The 19180-nt window shown below is 42.1% G+C and overlaps 1 protein-coding gene across 1 annotated transcript in view; it reads right to left on the reverse strand.

Moving 5' to 3' along the window:
* CENPC (centromere protein C) overlaps positions 1-19180 on the reverse strand; it is a 60194-nt gene that overhangs the window by 39159 nt on the left and 1855 nt on the right. The window contains exons 2-7 of the mRNA XM_063125795.1: positions 15192-15351; positions 11967-12048; positions 9493-9593; positions 8523-8610; positions 3493-3634; positions 1834-1968 (exon numbers count right to left, since the gene is read on the reverse strand). Of these exons, the coding sequence (XP_062981865.1) occupies positions 1834-1968; positions 3493-3634; positions 8523-8610; positions 9493-9593; positions 11967-12048; positions 15192-15351 (708 nt within the window). The remainder of the gene's footprint in view (positions 1-1833; positions 1969-3492; positions 3635-8522; positions 8611-9492; positions 9594-11966; positions 12049-15191; positions 15352-19180) is intronic.

A 19180-nucleotide genomic window follows, 5' to 3' on the forward strand; every position in this document is an offset into this window, starting at 1 on the left:
GGGCTCGGTCGACATCGCGTCTTGTATGGGTGTAGTAGAGGAAGCCATAGTTTTTGGATTATCGACCTTTTGGAGTGTTTGTTTCCAGAGTTCAGCTTTTAATCTGTCTGCTCTGTGCCTTCTGGTTTGTTTAGAGAAACCTTGGCAAAAATGGCACGTTTCTACTATGTGAGATTCACCCAGGCACAAAAGACAAAGTGAGTGACCGTCCGCTGCAGGTAGTTTGTTGCCACAACGGACGCACTTTCGAAAGGGTGCCTTAAGGGCCATACAAAATAAGTAGAAGTAAGAGAAAATACTAACAAGAATATATATATATATTTTTTTTTTTTTTTTAGGAAGAGCCAGAAAAAGAGAGAGAGAGAGATAGAAGAAAGGGACGATAGAAGAAGAAGATAAATATAGGTAACTCAGCTACTCAAACTTTTTGGATGAGGAGGAGAAGTATTCCTGCGAGGCAGCAGCTAAGGCGGTCGCAAAGGAACTGAGGGGAAGGCGGGAACACGCGCAGTCATGCGCAGTGGATGGTGGGGGAGGGTTCCCGCCTAAATTAACGTTTTTCTCAGCTAAGAAGTATTTCCGAGGCAAAGCTCAGCGCAAGCGCAGAGCCCATAGTGTGATGCACAGAGACCACGAAAAAGAATCCTGTTTTCCTTGTGGTCCCTGAGCAGGCACACAAATGGGCATGCTGGTGTACCCAGAGACGGATGTAGGAAACCGTCAGGGCAGAAAATTTATCTACAGAAAGATAAGCCCTGAATAAAACTGGACTTGACATAGAGACCGAGTTTTAGTATCACAGCAGGTGTTGATAGTTAATGATGAAACTGTAAAGGTCAAAGATAAGGGGAGACGTTCCCCCCTCATCCCTAATTGAATAATTGACTGATGCAATACTGTCATCATCTGTTTTCTGAATGTATATGTAGTTGTACATATTGAACGTTTCTTGTCTCTTGTTTGTTGCTGGTCGATGGAAGATTATGTGTTGGGAATGATGTATGTTGATATGCCTCAGTAAATTCTTTTACTGAAGAAACTCCGCGTCTGTGTTTCTTTCAGGAGGGCACTTTGTCGCCGAGCAAAGGGGCAGAGGCTGATATGCGTTTACTTAAACTCTGCTAAGAACCTAACGGAAACATCCATAGAACAAGCTGTGCAGGACATCCCTACAAAATTCCCAATCTGACTCCCACATTTAGGGCCTGGCGTTCCAGAGATAAACAGAGTAGACTATCACACCCTTAATAAGGAAGGCAGAATAGGAACCAACATTGATAGAATTACCCTAAGCGTTTCAGGCAGCAACCACTTGGCGATCAAGTGGCACAATGATAGTTGTTGTTACAGATCGAGAAGGCTCCGACATGAACCACTGTGGCCTTATGGCGTGCCCCTCCCCACAAGAGACAAAGAGGTGAGAGTCAATGTGGAAACAGAATGTCCATGGTTCTGTGGAAAATTCCACTTGTGCCTGTACGGAGACCACAAAGAACTGCTGGAGAATGCCAGGCCACCATCATGTCCCTCTCCTGAAACAGCAACAAACTATCCCAGGCCTCTCACGTAGAGGAAGCAAAGCTAGAGATTAGAAGACTTCTGCCTCACATAGAAGCTTCAAACTACCCCTGGTGTTCCATGAAACAAAGCAGTGGGCTTCGGACTGGGAAAGTTACAAGGGAAAGTTGTGCACTCCTAGCAGCTACCCAAACTTTCCGCTAGATTTGCAAGCCACTTTGAATGTCACAATAGGAGCTCGTTTCAAAGCCGTAAATGCTAAAATCCCTTACACAAAACTACGGTACTTCCTACTCTTAGTACACTACATCTTACCGTTGCATGGATTGTAACAAAGCTAAGGGCTCACACGTCTTTCTCTGACCAGAAGATGTAGCTGAACAATTTTGTTCTCCAACATCTCTACCGTTCCGTAAATCTGTAACGGTTGCCACTTCATCAATAAGCAGCCTGCGTGGGGAGGAAAAATAAGCTATTTACTTTGATTCTCCAAATTTTCCTTGGTATTTATCATAAAACGTTATCTATAATAGCATACCACAGAGAACTTCTTAGCTCTAAATCAAGTTTAATTTCTCTTGCCCTCCTACCTGTGACTTTGTTTGCTTTTATTGATTGCATGTTACAATTAATTTTGGTGGGCCAGCTTGGGGGCCATCTCAGGCCCAAAATTAGGGATATAAACATTTTAAATAGCTACTCTCAAAAAAAAATAAAGCCAAGTCTTTATATAGTAAATAGTTTGCTAATGTGAATTAGAACGTAAATGCGATAGTAATTTACGTTTACTCATAGTCATACTGTGAACTGTTAGGGTGAAGACAAACGTTAGATTTTTTTTTTCTCTCCCAGAGACTCGGAAGCAGTTTGAAAACAGGATCATTGTCTGTAGTCTGTATACGCAATCCTACTGATGCCACTGGTAAACAGAAATATTTGGGGCCTCTTCATGCTACCAAATTTATAGTGGCATAAGATGTGGTGTAATCTATCAGATGCATAAAGACAGACACACAAAATGCAGTATTTCAAGTTTCTGTCCATTTTTAATAATACTTAACAGCGGATCCTGTTTCTATGTCTACAAAAAATTAAAAAAATCTTTTTGTTTATAGCAATGTGGATGGTTTCTATTTTCAGCTCTTATTTTTTCCCCACCCAGTTTTTCAACTGACAAGATACATTTAGGAACCTTCAGGTACATAGGCTTAGTGCTCCTTCTGCAATATTGGTTGCATTTGTAATTTATTTATTTATTTATTTATTTATTACATTTTTATACCGCCCAATAGCCAAAGCTCTCTGGGCGGTTCACAAAAATTAAAACCATAATAAAACAACCAACAGGTTAAAAGCACAAATACAAAATACAGTATAAAAAGCACAACCAGGATAAAACCACGCAGCAAAATTGATATAAGATTACAATACAGAGTTAAAACAGTAAAATTTAAATTTAAGTTAAAATTAAGTGTTAAAATACTGAGTGAATAAAAAGGTCTTCAGCTGGCGACGAAAGAAGTACAGTATAGGCGCCAGGCGGACCACTTTTAATTGTTGCCTGAATAAAACATAAGACAGCGAAACTCAGTCGAAACGAAGCGAAACTAAGATTCCTGCATTGAGCAGGGGGTTGGACTCGATGGCCTTGTAGGCCCCTTCCAACTCTGCTATTCTATGATTCGAAGTCCATATATACGCACCAAAAAGTAAAATTTTATGTGCCAAGTTACAAGCAGTAAGTTTAGATCTGATAAGAAAATAAGAATTACATGCTTGACCACACGTCTGAATTGGGCCTCAGAGGCACTCCCAGCCCCTTAAAAGGCTACCAAAGCCAGCCCTTGTTTAAACAGAACCCTTGGTTAAAGAGTCATACAGAGGATGCACTCGCCCATTTACTCATCAGCCTGAAGTTATGTGGGAATAGAAATACTGCTATACAGTACTTCATTTTGTTCAGAAGTAACTTACTTTCCTCTACATAGTCCCTCTTCTTCTTCTTCTTCTTCTAACAAAAGAGCAGGTGATCCTAAGGACTGCACATCAACATCGTCATCTGGCGGAGACATACGGCTTTCCTCTGGTGCTTTAGCATCTTCCGATTCGCTCTCATCTGTTTTGTTGTCAGAACAAACAAAATAAACAGAATAGTTACATCTTTACTAGAGATGTGAAGGCCTGGGGAAAAAAATGGAAAAATTCAGAGGAAAAACGGTTTTTTTCTGTAGCCTTTTTTGTTTTTTTCCCAAAAAAATTGGAAAAATTGAAAAAAAAAATGAAGAAAAAAAGGATTGCGGGATGTTTTATTTTAGCATGATGAATAAAATGTTTAAGACAAGGTGTTCAGATACTTACTTCTCCATATGATTTCTAAAAACTGTACAGTATCAGACAATTACAATTTCTGTGCACCAAGGATAAGAAAGTCCTAGGTTGCAAACTGAGACAACTCTCAAATGCAAGAGGAAGATGCATTTCTGCCTCTAGGGGGAAGCACTGCCAATGAAGCAGGGACTATAGTGATAACTATAGGTCAGAAAATGAGTCTGATTAAATTTCATGCCTGGGTCCAGCTCCAGCTGAGAGCCCCCTCCCTCCTGCTACCAACTGTAACTGCAGAGGCCACCAGAGAGGGAGGAAGCAGCAGCCAGGCCCCTCTCCACCGTGCCTGGGTCCAGCTCCAGCTGAGAACCCCCTCCCTCCTGCTGTCACCTGTAACTGCTGAACTTTCCAACTAAGATTGTAGTGCCTGAGTTTGCTTTCCTTTTCCCCCTCCTCCTCCTCCCTCCCAATCCCCTTTCCTTTTGTGTCATGTCTTTTAGATTGTAAGCCTGTGGGCAGGGACTGTCAAGAAATACTTTTGTAAGCCGCCGTGAGAGCCTTTTTTGGCTGAATGGCGGCATAAAAATCCTTAAATAAATAAATAAATAAATATTCATTGAATCTTGGTGTCCATCCCAATTTTTCTCAGTTTTTATGGGAATGGGGGCTTTATGTCTTGACACTGGAGGACTAGCAGAGACATAAATAATTTTCTTTGTTACTAATGTTGGCGGTTTCTTCAGTTGTTTTTAAAACTGTTTTTTGCCTGCTCCTCATAAACTGGTAGAACCAAAGAGGTTCCTTAGTGTTCCTAACAGTTCAGGAGCTTGTAGCCTCCATTTGTTACCAAAAAAAGAAGGTAAAAAAAGTAAATTAAATTTGTAATAATTGTTTGAATACACTACTTTTAATATACCAAATGTAATAATTTTACACCAAACCAACTTGAACATAATTACATTTTATGTTCCTAAAGTAACAAAGTGACTTTCAATCTGTAAAAAGTGCTAATATTGCATTATTTCAATTTTCCCAAAAATTTCCTTTCCCCCCCCCCAGAAAAAACAGAGGGGGGGGATTTTTTCCATGGCTTCAAAACTTCCAGAAATTTTACATCTCTAATCTTTACTCCTTCTGATTTAAGAACAGTTATCCTCATTTGATGTGACCTCCACTCATGGCTCAAGACACTTATTGCTACATATTTTAGAAGGACGTCTCTTGCGACTGCTTCTCTCCCCACCAGCCACCCCCGCCAAATTGATTTGTACCCTCCTGCTACTCAAAGAGCATAGAGCACATTCAGTTAAAAAAATAGGGCTGCATCACTGCTTAAACTTTTCTTACTTGACCTGATTCATCATCCCTCCCCCAACTTTTGAGGCATTGGGCCTGAGCTGAGCTGGCAATTCTAAGCTTCTTTCCAGCTGTGAGACTCCCCGATGACTCCATCTGCTCTGCCATAAAGGAAAAGATGCTGCTGTTACTTGTCTGTCTACTGAAAATGACTCTCTTGGGTGATGGATGGCACTGTCTCCGCACAGTGGCTAGGGAGGAGAGAAGGCAGATGAGAGAGCCGGTGGCTGCTTTTAACAGCCAAACAGGTAATGAAGGCAGGTCAGTTGCATTTAGCTGGTCACAAGCTATTGACGATTGCTTTTATCAAGGCGGTTCATCTGAAGTGGATGGGGCTGCTGCATCTTCCTGGCTACTATTGGGAACAGGATACAAACCTATAACCCTGGTGGTGGTGGTGGTGGTTTTGAACTTTCCAAGCATATATATCTTGAAGAAACAGACACAGCTCTTTTATCTTCTAATAAAGTTAGGAATATGCCAATAAAAATTTGGTTCAGTTCACACGTAACAAGCCACAATAGATTAATTTATCTATTAACTCTGGGTTGTTTGGCACGCCATGGCATAGCCCCACCATGGCTTGCGTTTTAAAAATGGTGACTAGTGTGTGATGAAAAGCCCCAGATTGTTACATGCAAACCACGTCTTTGTTTTAAAATATATGTACAGAGCTGTGCATGCACAGACAGTTATAAATTGTGATATATTTGGTGGGAGACACCTTATAAAGTTGATCATCCTTATAAACAGGCTTCTTAAAAGTTACTAGCCAGCAATACATTTGACTAGCTTGCCAGGGGCTGGCTTCTCTTTCCAATTTGTAAATTGTCTGTAGACTAGTTGAGAGGATGAGTGCAGGCAATTAAAAACCAGCATCCTTGAGAGGATTTCCCAAATGTTAATGCTTTGAACTACCCAACTTTCTGTTGACGTATGTTTTTTAATGTGTCAAAAAATTGTAATTTTGCATTGCTGCTGTTTTTATCTGGTTGAGCTTTTATATTGTATTTTATATTATGGTTTTATATTGTTTTATACTTTGAATGTTTTTAATTTTTGTGAACCGCCCAGAGAGCTCTGGCTATTTGGGCGGTATAGAAATGTAATAAATAATAAAGAAATAGAAGAGGAGGGAGGCCTGAATTTTTATACTGTGCACAAAGGATCCCACTATGCAGACACCAAGCATCCCTCTTGGACTTACCTGCATGTAATTCCTAGTCACATATTGCTACCAAGCTAATGCTTAAATAAAAGGCTGAAGTAGATAAAACATAATGTGCGTTTGAGTTGGAAGGTGCTTTATAGTAGATTCAGAAGTTTTCTAGTTCAGGTCCCACAAGCAAGGTGAGCTATAACTATTTTAACTTCAAAAACTGCTTTTAATATGCAAATTTTATTAAAATCTAACAACACAACAAAACGTGGACAAGCCTGCCTGTGCGTGTGTGTGTGTGTGTGTGTGTGTGTGTGTGAAGGCACTGTATGCTGATACATTTAATGCAGTTGCAACAGTAAGGTATCTTTAGATATACCAGTAGTAAGAAAATGTATTTATTTATTTATTGCATTTTTATACCGCCCAATAGCCAAAGCTCCCTGGGCAGTTCACAAAAATTAAAACCATTCAAAGGATAAAACTAACAGTATAAAAACATGATATAAAATACAATATAAAAGCACAACCAGGATAAAATCAGCAGCGGTGCAGAAATACAAATATAAAACTGCAAAGTTAAAATTACATTTATAGACTGTTAAAACATTGAGGGAATAAAAAGGTCTTCACCTGGCATCTGAAAGAATATAGTGTAGGTGCCAGGCGAACCTCCTTAGGGAGCTCATTCCACAGCCGGGGTATTGTGTATATAGAATTATTGTATTTATTGCATTTTTGTAAACTGCTGACTTATTTTAGCTCATATAGTACTTTATTAGAAAGTGCTATATATTAATTATTATTATTTCAGTTTTCACCAACATTTCCACTTTTCCTATAGCTTCAAAATTTCCGGCAATTTTTGTATCTCTATAAATATATTTAACCTGGTGTCTAAAACATAGTGTCAGTGTCAAGTGAACATATCAGGGAAGAGTGTCCAGAGCACTAGCACAGAAGACCTGTTCCTTGTGAGCTACCCATCAAAGGTGATAGTACCAGAGCAGGCCTCAGATGATAATCTCAGATGGCCAGATAAATTCATACAGGAAAAGGTTTTAGATAGAGACGCTCAGGCTGCAGATGAAGCTCCGGTGAAGGGTGTTCCACAGTTTTGAAGCAAATAAGTGGCCCCAATGTATTTCACCCAACAGGTGAAAGAGTAAACCTTCAGAACCGTGTACCGTGAGGTACTGGTTAGGCCTCATCTAGAGTATTGCGTCCAGTTCTAGGTACCACTTCAAGAAGGACGCAGACAAGCTGGAGCGTGTTCAGAGGAGGGCAGCCAGGATGATCAGGGGTCTGGAAACAAAGCCCTATGAAGAGAGACTGAAAGAACTGGGCATGTTTAGCCTAGAGAAGAGAAGATTGAGGGGAGACATGAGAGCACTCTTCAGATACTTAAAAGGTTGTCACACAGAGGAGGGCCAGGATCTCTTCTCAATCATCCCAGAGTGCAGGACATGGAATAACGGGCTCAAGTTAAAGGAAGCCAGATTCCAGCTGGACATCAGGAAAAACTTCCTGACTGTTAGAGCAGTACGACAATGGAACCAGTTACCTAGGGAGGTTGTGGGCTCTCCCACACTAGAGGCATTCAAGAGGCAGCTGGACAACCATCTGTCAGGGATGCTTTAGGATGGATTCCTGCATTGAGCAGGGGGTTGGACTTGATGGCCTTTTAGGACCTTCCAACTCTACTATTCTATGATTCTATGAATTCCACACATATATTGAACATAGGTACCTAATGTGAATTGAAACTTAAGCTTGCAAATTTGTATACAGGCAGGGCCCTCTACTCTCATCCACCTACTCATGCCTTTTGGAAAAGTTGAATTCCATACTATTTCAAGGTACATTTGGCTCACTTCTATATTTCCCCTTCTTGCTCTTAGAAACCACGGGCTGGAATGTGCTTTTCCTACTTTATGTACAATGAAACCCACCTCTTCTCCAATAACTATGCTGTCTTCCCAGTGCCTTCTCTTCTTACATAGGGACAGGGATATAGCAAGAATTGGAATTATCATTACGTTCACATTTTAGTTTTGTTTGTTTTTTACTTGATAAAGCACTGGTAACACTAACAGTTAAAAAAACCCCACTGACATTTAAAAATCCATATGCAACTAGCAGTTCAAAAATTAATGTTACCCACCTGAATCTTTGCCTTTTGTATCGGGTGATGGCAACATGAAGATATTAAAGGCATTCTTCAGACAACTAAACTGATCTGGCTCTTTTTTCTGGGAATCAGAGGGTGCAGCAGAAATGGAGGCATTGTTAATAACAAAACAATAAACACCTTGGAAAATAAAATATTGTTTCTGAGGCTTTCACAAGTAACCCCTTTGTGGACACACCAAGGGTTGCCTTATATATGACCATTCTCTTATATAGCGATAATATTAATGCAGGAAAAATGCACACATTGACAACATTCACACAGAGGCTACTTTGTTAAGGTAGCTCAGTACTGTATGACTGCCATGATCACCATGTGGCTATTCCAATTTGTCAGCAGCCCCAAACATATTGCTGGTCACATTCTTTACTCGGTGCTTACGCATGGGCAGCTGGAGGCATGCTGGTATGATGCAGACAGCCAATTCCAGAAGACAGTGCTGGGGAATTAGCACCAGTCCCATGGCTTTTATAGTTGGGGCTCTTGCATTGTTCTAGTTTGTCCTTACTGCAGGCACTTCTTCGGAAGGACCACAGCCATGATGCTGTGTAAAGTACCTGTAGGCAGTGCACGAGACACTGTCACATCCAAAATGCCACAAATCCAGTAGAGAGGAAGAACACTTGGGATTTTCTTTTCAATGGGGTAGCTGCCTAACTCTGCTGGAGAGTTTTTTTTATCTTTTGGAGGAGCAAGAGCTCCAGTGGATGAAACAAAACAACACTGAAGGGTCAAAACAAAAAGCCAATGGCAGCACATCAATGCATCAGCAAATAAGGTTTATAAAGAAACATTTTTAAAGCTGCGTAATAGCAGACAACAGAAGAAAAACTATCATTTGCTAATCCAAATCACCTTCACCTGTTCAGACAAGATGGAATAAGTTAGTTTACACAGTATGCACAGAAAAGCCCAAAGAGAAACACTAATAGAAACAACTTACCTGTTTGCTAGGAGTTGAAACTTGATCTTGGTCCCTGCTGAAACTCGAAGCCGAGCTACATGATAAGCTAGGGGAGCTTACTGTAAATTCCTGGGCACAAGCTAAAGAGAAAAAGAACTACATACTCTTAAGTAGAAAAGACTAGTAGTCCACACTGCTTTGCTCTTTCAGATACATAGTGCGCAAATATTCTAAGCTAAAATGACTACGTAGGTGATCCACAATTACACCTGCTAACCTACCAGCAGCAAGCATATGTTTTTAACTCACCAAGATTTCCCAGGAGCAAGAATGGGACATACTGCCCAATTCTATGCAGAGTCTAGCAATCTCATTTTGCATAGGATCAGACTGTTAGCACTAGAGCTTAATGGAGCTGGTTAATGTGCATCAGATTTACTATTAATAAAGATATTCTTTAAGAGAAACTTTCACAATTTAATCAAAAACATTTTTTACTGAATAATGAGGGATTCCAGAGCCTTTATCAGAAGGGGGTAGTTCTGTTAACTGAAAGCTTTCCACTGAACCTGGAATCTTGCACATGCAAAGCATGTGCTCTTGAAAAAAGTGACCAAGTAAACTCTAGCTAAAAAAATTAGTGCCACAAGACTGAGCTACTTTCTAAGGCACTATAGAACTCGTTCTTGGAAAAACTTGTAATACCTCCTTCACTTTTGTAATAGATGAACAGAATTTGAATTTGGCATCATACTGATCCATTTTAACAGTAAATAAATACATTTTATTTTAAAAAACCCAGACACAATACATACATTTTCTGACGAAAACAAAATGTGACGAATGTATGGGTCTAAACCATGGTTCTAACTATAAGACCTGCTTGGACAAGAAATTATACTAATGTTTCTGGTAGTATCATGGTGAAATTGGACTTGGTTATTAAAAATAAGGTTAGCTACCAAGCACACAGCACCTCTAGCTGCTTTATCATTTATTAAATTTATAAAGAAAATATAAATTCATAACTATAAAACATGTTATGAAAATAGTTCACATATTGTACATTGACTTGTAGTATACTCATAACGTAGAGAACTTACTTTCAAAACGGTGTTGTATATATTTCAATACATTTTCTCCTGGTACATCAGTAGCTTGACTTTGACTGTGGAAGGGGGAAAAGTCATGAGAAATGAACCACTTCAAAAATGCTTCCAACATGGAAATGCTGCCTTATTGGTAGTGGTATAGAAATGTTAGTCAATAATATTACCTTCCAAACAATGATATTTTTCATTCTACAAGGGAGTGTCAGACACCAAGTCAAACTACAATGTCCTGATTTAACAATGGATATGCATATAACTGACCTCTGTTTAGAAAGCGGCCTGGTTTGCATGCCATGATAAGCCAGAGTTCTAGGGGAAACACTGACCTGGGTCACACAACACCACAGCCTAATGAGGCTTAATTTACCTACATGGACTATAGTGTTGTGCTGGGTGCCCATGGCCAACAGCCTTGCCTGTTGTGTGAACCCAGGCAGCAGGGGTTGAAGGTTAGAAAACTCTCAAATAACCCCTGCTGCCTGGGTTCGCACAACACAAGTCACAGCAATGTGGGCACCATTCAAAAATGGCACCCACAGGCAGCTGGCACAATGCGACAGCGTCTGCAGGTAAATTAAGCCACAGTGGGCTGCCACACCGGGCAAACCAGGCTACTGGCTTATACTTTACAAGCCACACACTTATAAACATTGCGTAATTGCTTTCTTCTGTCTATGGTCTGTTTACCACAAGAGTCTTCAGCCCTTTTTCAGCCCAAGTGCTGAATTCAATTTCAGAGAAGCTCTCAGGGCACACTCCAGTGCTGCGCTTAGCCAAAGACAAACGTGGAGAGGTAAAAAAAATACCAGCAGAGTTTGGCTTAAAGATCTTACTGCCAGTAACTGAGCCCTTGGAAAGGCATTTCAACCTTTTGGAATAGTCAGTCAGTCAATTTATTGTGTTACAAGCAGTTAGCCACTATACACATGTTATAAAAGAGAACAGTTTACAATAAAAATAATTGAGCATCATAAAAGGGGTCACTACCCAAACCCTTCATGCGTTGCGTAGAACGTATCTGCATAGGCTTAACTAAACATTTTGACACTCTAAAAGAAACAATTTTTTTTGCACCTGATAACAAATGACAAACTTTAGCATGTGATGAGGAGCCCTTCAGCGATTTTAGCAAAGGAGAAATGTATGTATTTCTAAGTTCGTTATACATAGGACATTCAAGCAAAACTTGAATTAAGTCTTCGATAGAGACTGCATTACATCCACATGGTCTATCCTAAATTGGTAATCTCTTATATCATCCTAGCTGAACTGCTAAAGGGAGAACATTTAGTCTTGCCTGTGTAAAGATTATCCTCAATTTAATGTTGGGTATATCCGCCAGATAACTTGGTAGAGATAAATAAAATGGCGTGAAAGAATTATAGAAAGGGTTAGTCTTACAGGACTTAAGCTCCTCTGACTGAGACTGCATCTCTATATCCTTGAATCTTTGCAATAGCAGGGTTTTAGCTTTATCATGGCCCTGGGATAAGAGAAAAGGTACTGAAAATCAGAATAGGGGGAAACCTATGCAAAAGCTGGGAAACCACCAAACAGTTGGCAGTCAGGGGAAAGGGTTGTGTGGCCTTCTGGGAAACCCCGGAGAACAGGATTTGGCCCACAGGCTTGACACACCTGGTTTAGCATGACATGCAAACCAGGCACTGTGACTTGCCCCTTCCCTGACAAGCCAGAGCCATAACACAACGACAAACAATGGCTTGTCAAGGAGAAACAAATCAAAGGTACTAGTTCACACATCATGCTGAACAAACCATGGATGGAAAGTCTCTGGTTTGTATACCTACCCACCCACCCCGCTTGCAGCAGGAGCAACCGGGCAGTTTTCATGAGCACAATGCTCATAAACATTAAGACATGCAAACCAGGCTACTGTCTACACTCACAAGGGATAATTCCATGCTTGCAATTATAGATCTTAGAAACAGTGTTGGGATTCTAAATTCAATTCTCACCCACACCAGAGGTTTTTTATACAATCCCCTAATGATACTCCTGCAAGAAGCATGCGCGGTCCATGCAGATCCCTGCACTTCTGATTTTATATTTTATTTTTATACTGCTATATATCTGAGGATTTCTAGGCACTTTCATGAAGTTAAAACAGCAAAGTTAAGAAAAAAAAATTAAAGAAGCAGATAAACACACAGTTTGAAAGTTTATCATCAAGTAGTTTTAAAAGCCTCGTTATTTTTTTAAAGTATTTGCCGGCACCTAAAAGATAACAAAGTTGGTATCAAGCAAACCTCCTTATGGAGAGCAGTCAACAATTGGGGTGCCATGGCCAAAAGAGCCTTCTCTTTTTAACACACCTCTCACCTCTGGCACACGCTGGCCCCGTTCAGAAGACACCTTAAACCATGGCTTTAACCACAGTGGTTAAGCCAGAAAGCCAGGCTGTGTTCAGAAGATACTTTAAACCACAGCTTTACTACAGGGACTAATAAATTTGTTTCAATTAATGGGGCAATTTTATGTCTACAGAAGGAACGCAAGTATGGAGCTGCCCCTGTATTTAAACGTAGGGGGGGAACCTTGCAGGCAGGAGAACTCTTCCATGTATGCATCACAGTATGCTCAGCAAGTTACTGGTTTGGGACTAAAATATTTTCAGCATGTATGAGTAAGCCATCAGGAAACCACTCTAAATAGATCTATAGTATTAAGTAGGTTTAAAGAAAAATACAGATTTCTGCTATACACACTAAATACAATATCTATTCAGCTGTCTTTAGGCACGTCTAGTGGGATTTTTGATTATTTCCCCTTTTAAACAGCAGACACTTGTGTCATGTCATAAACTATACTTAGGACTCCCCAAAGTTTCAAAAGTGGTTTGCTGTTTATTTGGGGGGGGGGCAGTATTCAAGAAACACAAGCCCAAATGTATCAAACGTCTTGAGAGTGCAGAAGTAGCTGCACAGTTCTTTGAACTAATATGAAATTCTGCAATATGAGAGACACCTTCTAGCTGTTTCAGAACACATAGATACATGTTAATTACCCGTTTCTGAAGAATCTTGGTCTGTAATTAGCTTTTAAGAGATTCTGTTGAAAACAAAGAAAACATCATTAATAGTAAGTTTCTTGAAAAGGAAAATAACTGATATATTTATTACAATAACCGATATTCCAACTATTTATTTACCGCTCCATTCAAAATTTCAGAGTGGTGTACAAGATAAAGTACAATAAAAACAAAATGAATATATACTTTCTATACTAAGTGCACTCAAGGCAACTCACAATTAAAACTAAACACAAATCACAAGCACAACCAAACAATAAAATAGAACCCACAAAATAATAACAGGCAGAATTAAATGCTCACTGATATCAAAAGTTCCTAAAAGATGCCCTGCATTTGAGATTTTTCATTATATATTGCTGTGACATAAGGAAGGCTTATGATATACAAGTGTTTAATCTTTATATTTTATTTTATTTTCCTTTTGGCTTTTTTAAAAAAAATCTGGCCTTGCTTTGGGACTTCAGTTCTGCCTTTTTTTAAAAAAAAAAAGCCTTGCAAGCCCTTCAGGGTATTTGTGTGCTTAGTGCCTTGCTGTACAAATCAATGTGAGTTCAATAAGGTAGTTTTATTTATTTATTATTTTATTTATCATATTTATACCCCACTCCTCAGCCAAAAAACGCTCTCAGAGCAGCTTACAATTAGTTAGCAAAGAAGACAGTCCCTGCCCTCAGGCTTACAGTCTAATAAAGACATGACACACAAGGAAAAGGAGTCCAGGAGGGAAGAGGGAGAGGGAATAATGCTGTTTTTGTTAGGCCCCATCTGCTTTCCAACATGACGACTATATTATTATTATCTTTTTGGGATGCTCTGTAGACGTGAAAAAGGGGTGGATTTTGGATGCTCTCAAAACTTGCTGCTCCTGCTTAGTCCTGGGCAATCCAGCCCTTCTTAGACCTGCATAACTTTTTCTTCTCTTTTTTTACTGTGCCATTTCTTACTGTTATTTCTGAGTAGTCGTACAGCGATGCAGAGGTATGGCTTGGGGGATTTTTATTTATTTATTTCATTTCATTTCTATACTGCCCAATAGCTGAAGCTCTCTGGGCGGTTCACAAAAATTAAAACCATGAAGAGCATAATAAAACCATGCTTTGTGGTGGACATGCAAAGGGGTGGATGTTGGTTACTCTAAGGACACACACACACACCTCACTCAGCTTTACAGGCAGGCTCTCCCAGCGTCTCCTCCTGCAAGGGATCACTGTTTACTACGGAAGGCGTGCTCCCCGCCCACCCCGTTCGTGCGCAGGAGCTTCTCATTCGTGCGCAGGAGCTTTTCTTTCCTCCCCGCGGTATGGGTTGCTGGGGGTTCCAACGGCTGCTCTGCCACTCTGGTAATCCCCAGCGGACCCCAATTTCCGTGTGGAACCCAACAGAGGACAGTAAGCCCAAGTGTCACCGCAGAGCTCAACAGCCCCAACCCCTAAGCGCATTACTTGCGAGTAAGACGAGGGGGGTAAAAAAACATGACTGCGGATTGGGGCTACAGGCCCTAAAAACCGCTTCCCCAAGCAAATTAGTCCTCCCCTACATTCCTGGAGGCGCCCACGGACCGGACCGCGTCTTACCAGCGACTCCATGGCGGCGGCGGCGGCGGCGACTGTCAGCCCGGAGGCTGCGAACAGAAGCGCGCGAGACCGAGGCCAACCACGCCTGCACTGCTCCCCATTTGAAAACTTCCTCCTGCGCACGCGCACCGGGGAAGGAAGGCGCTCATTGGCCGGCCGTCTAACCCGCGTCATAAAAGGCGGGAGGCGGAGAAAGGTGGAGAATAACAAACCGAGGCTTTTTTTTAAAAAAAAATAATAATAATCAATTGTCACGTGACTCGTCTGGCGAAGAGCGTCAATGCGGCTGCGCGTCGGGGTGAGGATGAGGGCAGAGTTACAGTTAAAATCCGCTTTTGCCACTGGCTGAGGCCGTTGCTAGGCGAGGGTTTAGCCAGGGATCCCGGAGTAAGGCTGGGCTAAACCCTCCATTGACCCGGGATAACCGGATCCGCTTGTGGCCTGGTTTTTAAAAAGCCTCAGCGTTGGTTGTGTGTCCTGCTTACACAACCCAGAAAATTTGTTAGTTCTGATATCAGGACACACAGCCAACGCTGAGGCTTTTTAATCAAGCGGACTGTGTTTGCAGTTTTGCAGCTTGTCCTTTCTTTTTTCTTATTACAGCTCCTGAGGAAGGATTCCTCTGAATCAGAAACGTCAAGCATTTTCACATCATTACAAAAATAAAAAGTTCATTGTTTATCTATACACGGCACCAGAGCTCGCCTCCCTTTCTTCCACAATCCTGGGGTCAGCCCAGGCTAAACCCTCCCTTGACCCGGGATAACCGGATCTGCTTGTGGCCCGGTATTTCCACAGCCCTGAGCTTCCACGGCTTTTCCCGGCTACACATCTTACTTGTGAGTAGCCGGGAGAAGCAGCACACTGGGCACAGCGCTCCATAGGGGCATTGTGTTAGATCAATGTTCTTTTCACCCAAGGACGAGATCCAAACAGCCCTTAAGCACGACTCCACCATTCCAGCGACAGAGGGTTCAAAAGCGCTTTATTGATTAGTAATCAAGGCCTGGTCTCTTCAAAGGGAGCAATCAGACAAAAGACATAGGGAATATGGTACAGTATTTGAGCTTTCAAGGGGCAGGGCCCTGTTGCAGCATTAACCAATCAGAACATAACACTGAGGCATAGCTAATTATGCTAAACAGTCCTGTAAACAATACCTTTGGCCTGACAGTAAGTTACAGAGAGTTAACTTCGACACAGACAGCTGGAGCCAGGACTCTTGTTTATATTAGTAATCAAGGATGCAAGGACGCACACAAGGAGACATTCTCATACAGGGCATTATGACATTTTGCTTGGTGTGCAATGGATACTATACAGTTTCCTGTTAAAAATGGAGGTGGTTCTGCTAACAATTGTGCCCATCGGGCTGGGGTGGGGGGAGAGCAGACCTGGCAGGAAAGATGGGGGAGGAAAGAACGGAGCCGGGGGGGGGGGTTTTCGTAGATTTATTTATTTATTACATTTCTATACCGCCCAATAGCCGGGGCTCTCTGGGCGGTTCACAAAAATTAGAACCATTCAAAGTATAAAACAACAGTATAAAACCATAACGCTGATGGTATTAGGCAACTACCGCCCAGTTGCTAACACTCCTTTTTTAGGGAAGGTACTTGAGAGGGTTGTGGCGGAGCAACTGTACGCACTCTTGGAGGATACTGATTATCTAGATCCATTCCAGTCTGGGTTCCGATCTGGTTAGGGGACTGAATCAGCCTTGGTCGCCCTGATGGATGACCTTTATCGAGAGAGGGACAGGGGGAATGCAACCCTGTTAATCCTGCTCGATCTCTCGGCGGCTTTTGATACCATCGACCATGGTATCCTCCTGGATCGACTCCGTGGGATGGGCCTCGGAGGCACTGTTTTACAGTGGTTCCGGTCCTACCTCCGGGGTCGTTTTCAGAGAGTAGCATTTGGTGACCAGTCCTCAGCCTCTTGGCAATTGAGCTATGGGGGGCCACAGGGCACCATCTTGTCCCCAATGTTATTTAACATCTATATGAAGCCGTTGGGAGCGGTCATTAGGGGATTTGGAGCGAAATGCCATCAATACGCTGATGACATGCAGCTCTATCTCCCTGTGACAACTGAATCAGGTGAGGCTGTGCAGGTCCTGGACCAGTGCCTAGACTCAGTAATGGGCTGGATGAGGGCCAATAAACTGAGACTGAATCCTGGCAAGACAGAAGCCCTGTGGGTGAGTGGTTCCCGAGTCCGGGAGACAGCCTCATTGCCTGTTCTGGATGGGATTGCTCTGCCTCTGAAAGAACAGGTTCGTAGTTTGGGGGTACTCTTAGACCCATTTCTGTCGTTGGAGGCTCAAGTAGCCGCCACGGCTCGGAGTGCCTTTTACCATCTTCGGTTGGTTCGCCAACTACGGCCTCTCCTGGACAGGGATAGCTTGGCCACGGTGGTACAGGCATTGGTAACCTCAAGATTGGATTACTGCAACGCGCTCTATGTGGGGCTGCCCTTGAAGCTGCTCCAGAAGCTGGAGCTAGTGCAGAATGCTGCAGCTCGGCTGTTGTCTGGAGCTGCCCCTTTCCAGCATGTAACTCCTCTGCTGAGGGAACTGCACTGGCTGCCTATTCGCTACTGGGCCAGGTTTAAGGTTCTTGTACTTGTGTACAAAGCCCTAAACAACTTGGGACCAGGATACCTGAGAGAGCGCCTTCTCCCTTACCAACCTGCCCGGTCACTGAGGTCATCCGAGGGCCTGCTCCTGGTGGTTCCACTTAGATCCATCCTCCGATTGGAATCCACCAGGGGAAGAGCCTTCAGCGTGGTGGCTCCCCTCCTGTGGAACTCCCTGCCTCTGGAGGTCAGGCAGGCGCCAACCTTGTACTCCTTTCGGCGCCTCCTGAAAACATCTTTATTCCAAGAAGCCTTTCTTTAACATGCAGCCTTGGATTACTGTTATTGCTTCTTTTAAATTTTGTTTTAACTGTTTTATTCTGTTTTTATTTTCATTTTACCTTGTACACTGCTCAGAAATTTTTCAATGGGGAGCAGTATATAAATATTCTAAATAAATAAATAAATAAATAAATAATATAAAATACAATATAAAAGATCGCAGCCGGAGGGGACATCAGACATGGCAAGCGGGGGGGGGGGAGGATGGGCAGGGGGTGCACCAGACATTGGGGGGGAAATCGGGGCAGGGGAAGGGGGAACCCTTTCTTTTTTTAAAAAAAAAAAAAGACTTACTTTATCGTTGGTGCGTTCCTGCACACATGGCCCCTTTAAGTTTTTTTTAAAAATGGCCAACGCGACAGGGCTTTCCCTTACCCCATCATGTGTCACGTGTAGACCGGGGCAACGGCCCGCACTAGCTGCAGCGCGGCCTCGCCCCTACTCCCCACTGGATTAACAGGTAGGTCTAGCAAGGCCTTGAGTGCCTTCCTCATTAGAAATACTCACACAAGTGGTTTCTTCAGCAATAGAGTTTACTGAGGCGTATATTAACATTCCTATACAAAATCTTCCTTTAACAATGACAGACACACCACCACAATCATCGACCAGCAGGCAAAACATTCCACATACACATACATTTCATACATAGTATGATGAAACAGTTTCATCATCCAATAATTCAATTAAGGGATGGGGTGAGAAATTCTTTCCTTATTTTCGACCTCCACAGTTCCAGCACTGATGAGCAACACCTGCGTGAAGCTCTGTGCCAAGTCCAGTTTTCTTCCAGGGCTTGTCTTTCTGGAGATAAATTTTCCACCCTGACAGTTTCCTATTCTGTTCCTATTACCACCACCACCACCCGGCCCCGTTGCTTAGCGTGTCGTCTGAAGTCAGGCAGTGAGAAAAGCAATGGAAAAATCCGGGATTTTAACGTAACGATGCCCTCATCTTCATGACTTCTCTAATGCTGCGGCCACGCCATTGATGTTCGTTCTGACCATCTATTTATTTATTATTTATCGCATTTATATCCCGTCTTTTTATCTCCAAGGAACCCAAGG

The sequence above is a fragment of the Elgaria multicarinata genome, chromosome 1 (assembly GCF_023053635.1).
Source record: "Elgaria multicarinata webbii isolate HBS135686 ecotype San Diego chromosome 1, rElgMul1.1.pri, whole genome shotgun sequence".
Lineage (NCBI taxonomy): Eukaryota > Metazoa > Chordata > Lepidosauria > Squamata > Anguidae > Elgaria > Elgaria multicarinata.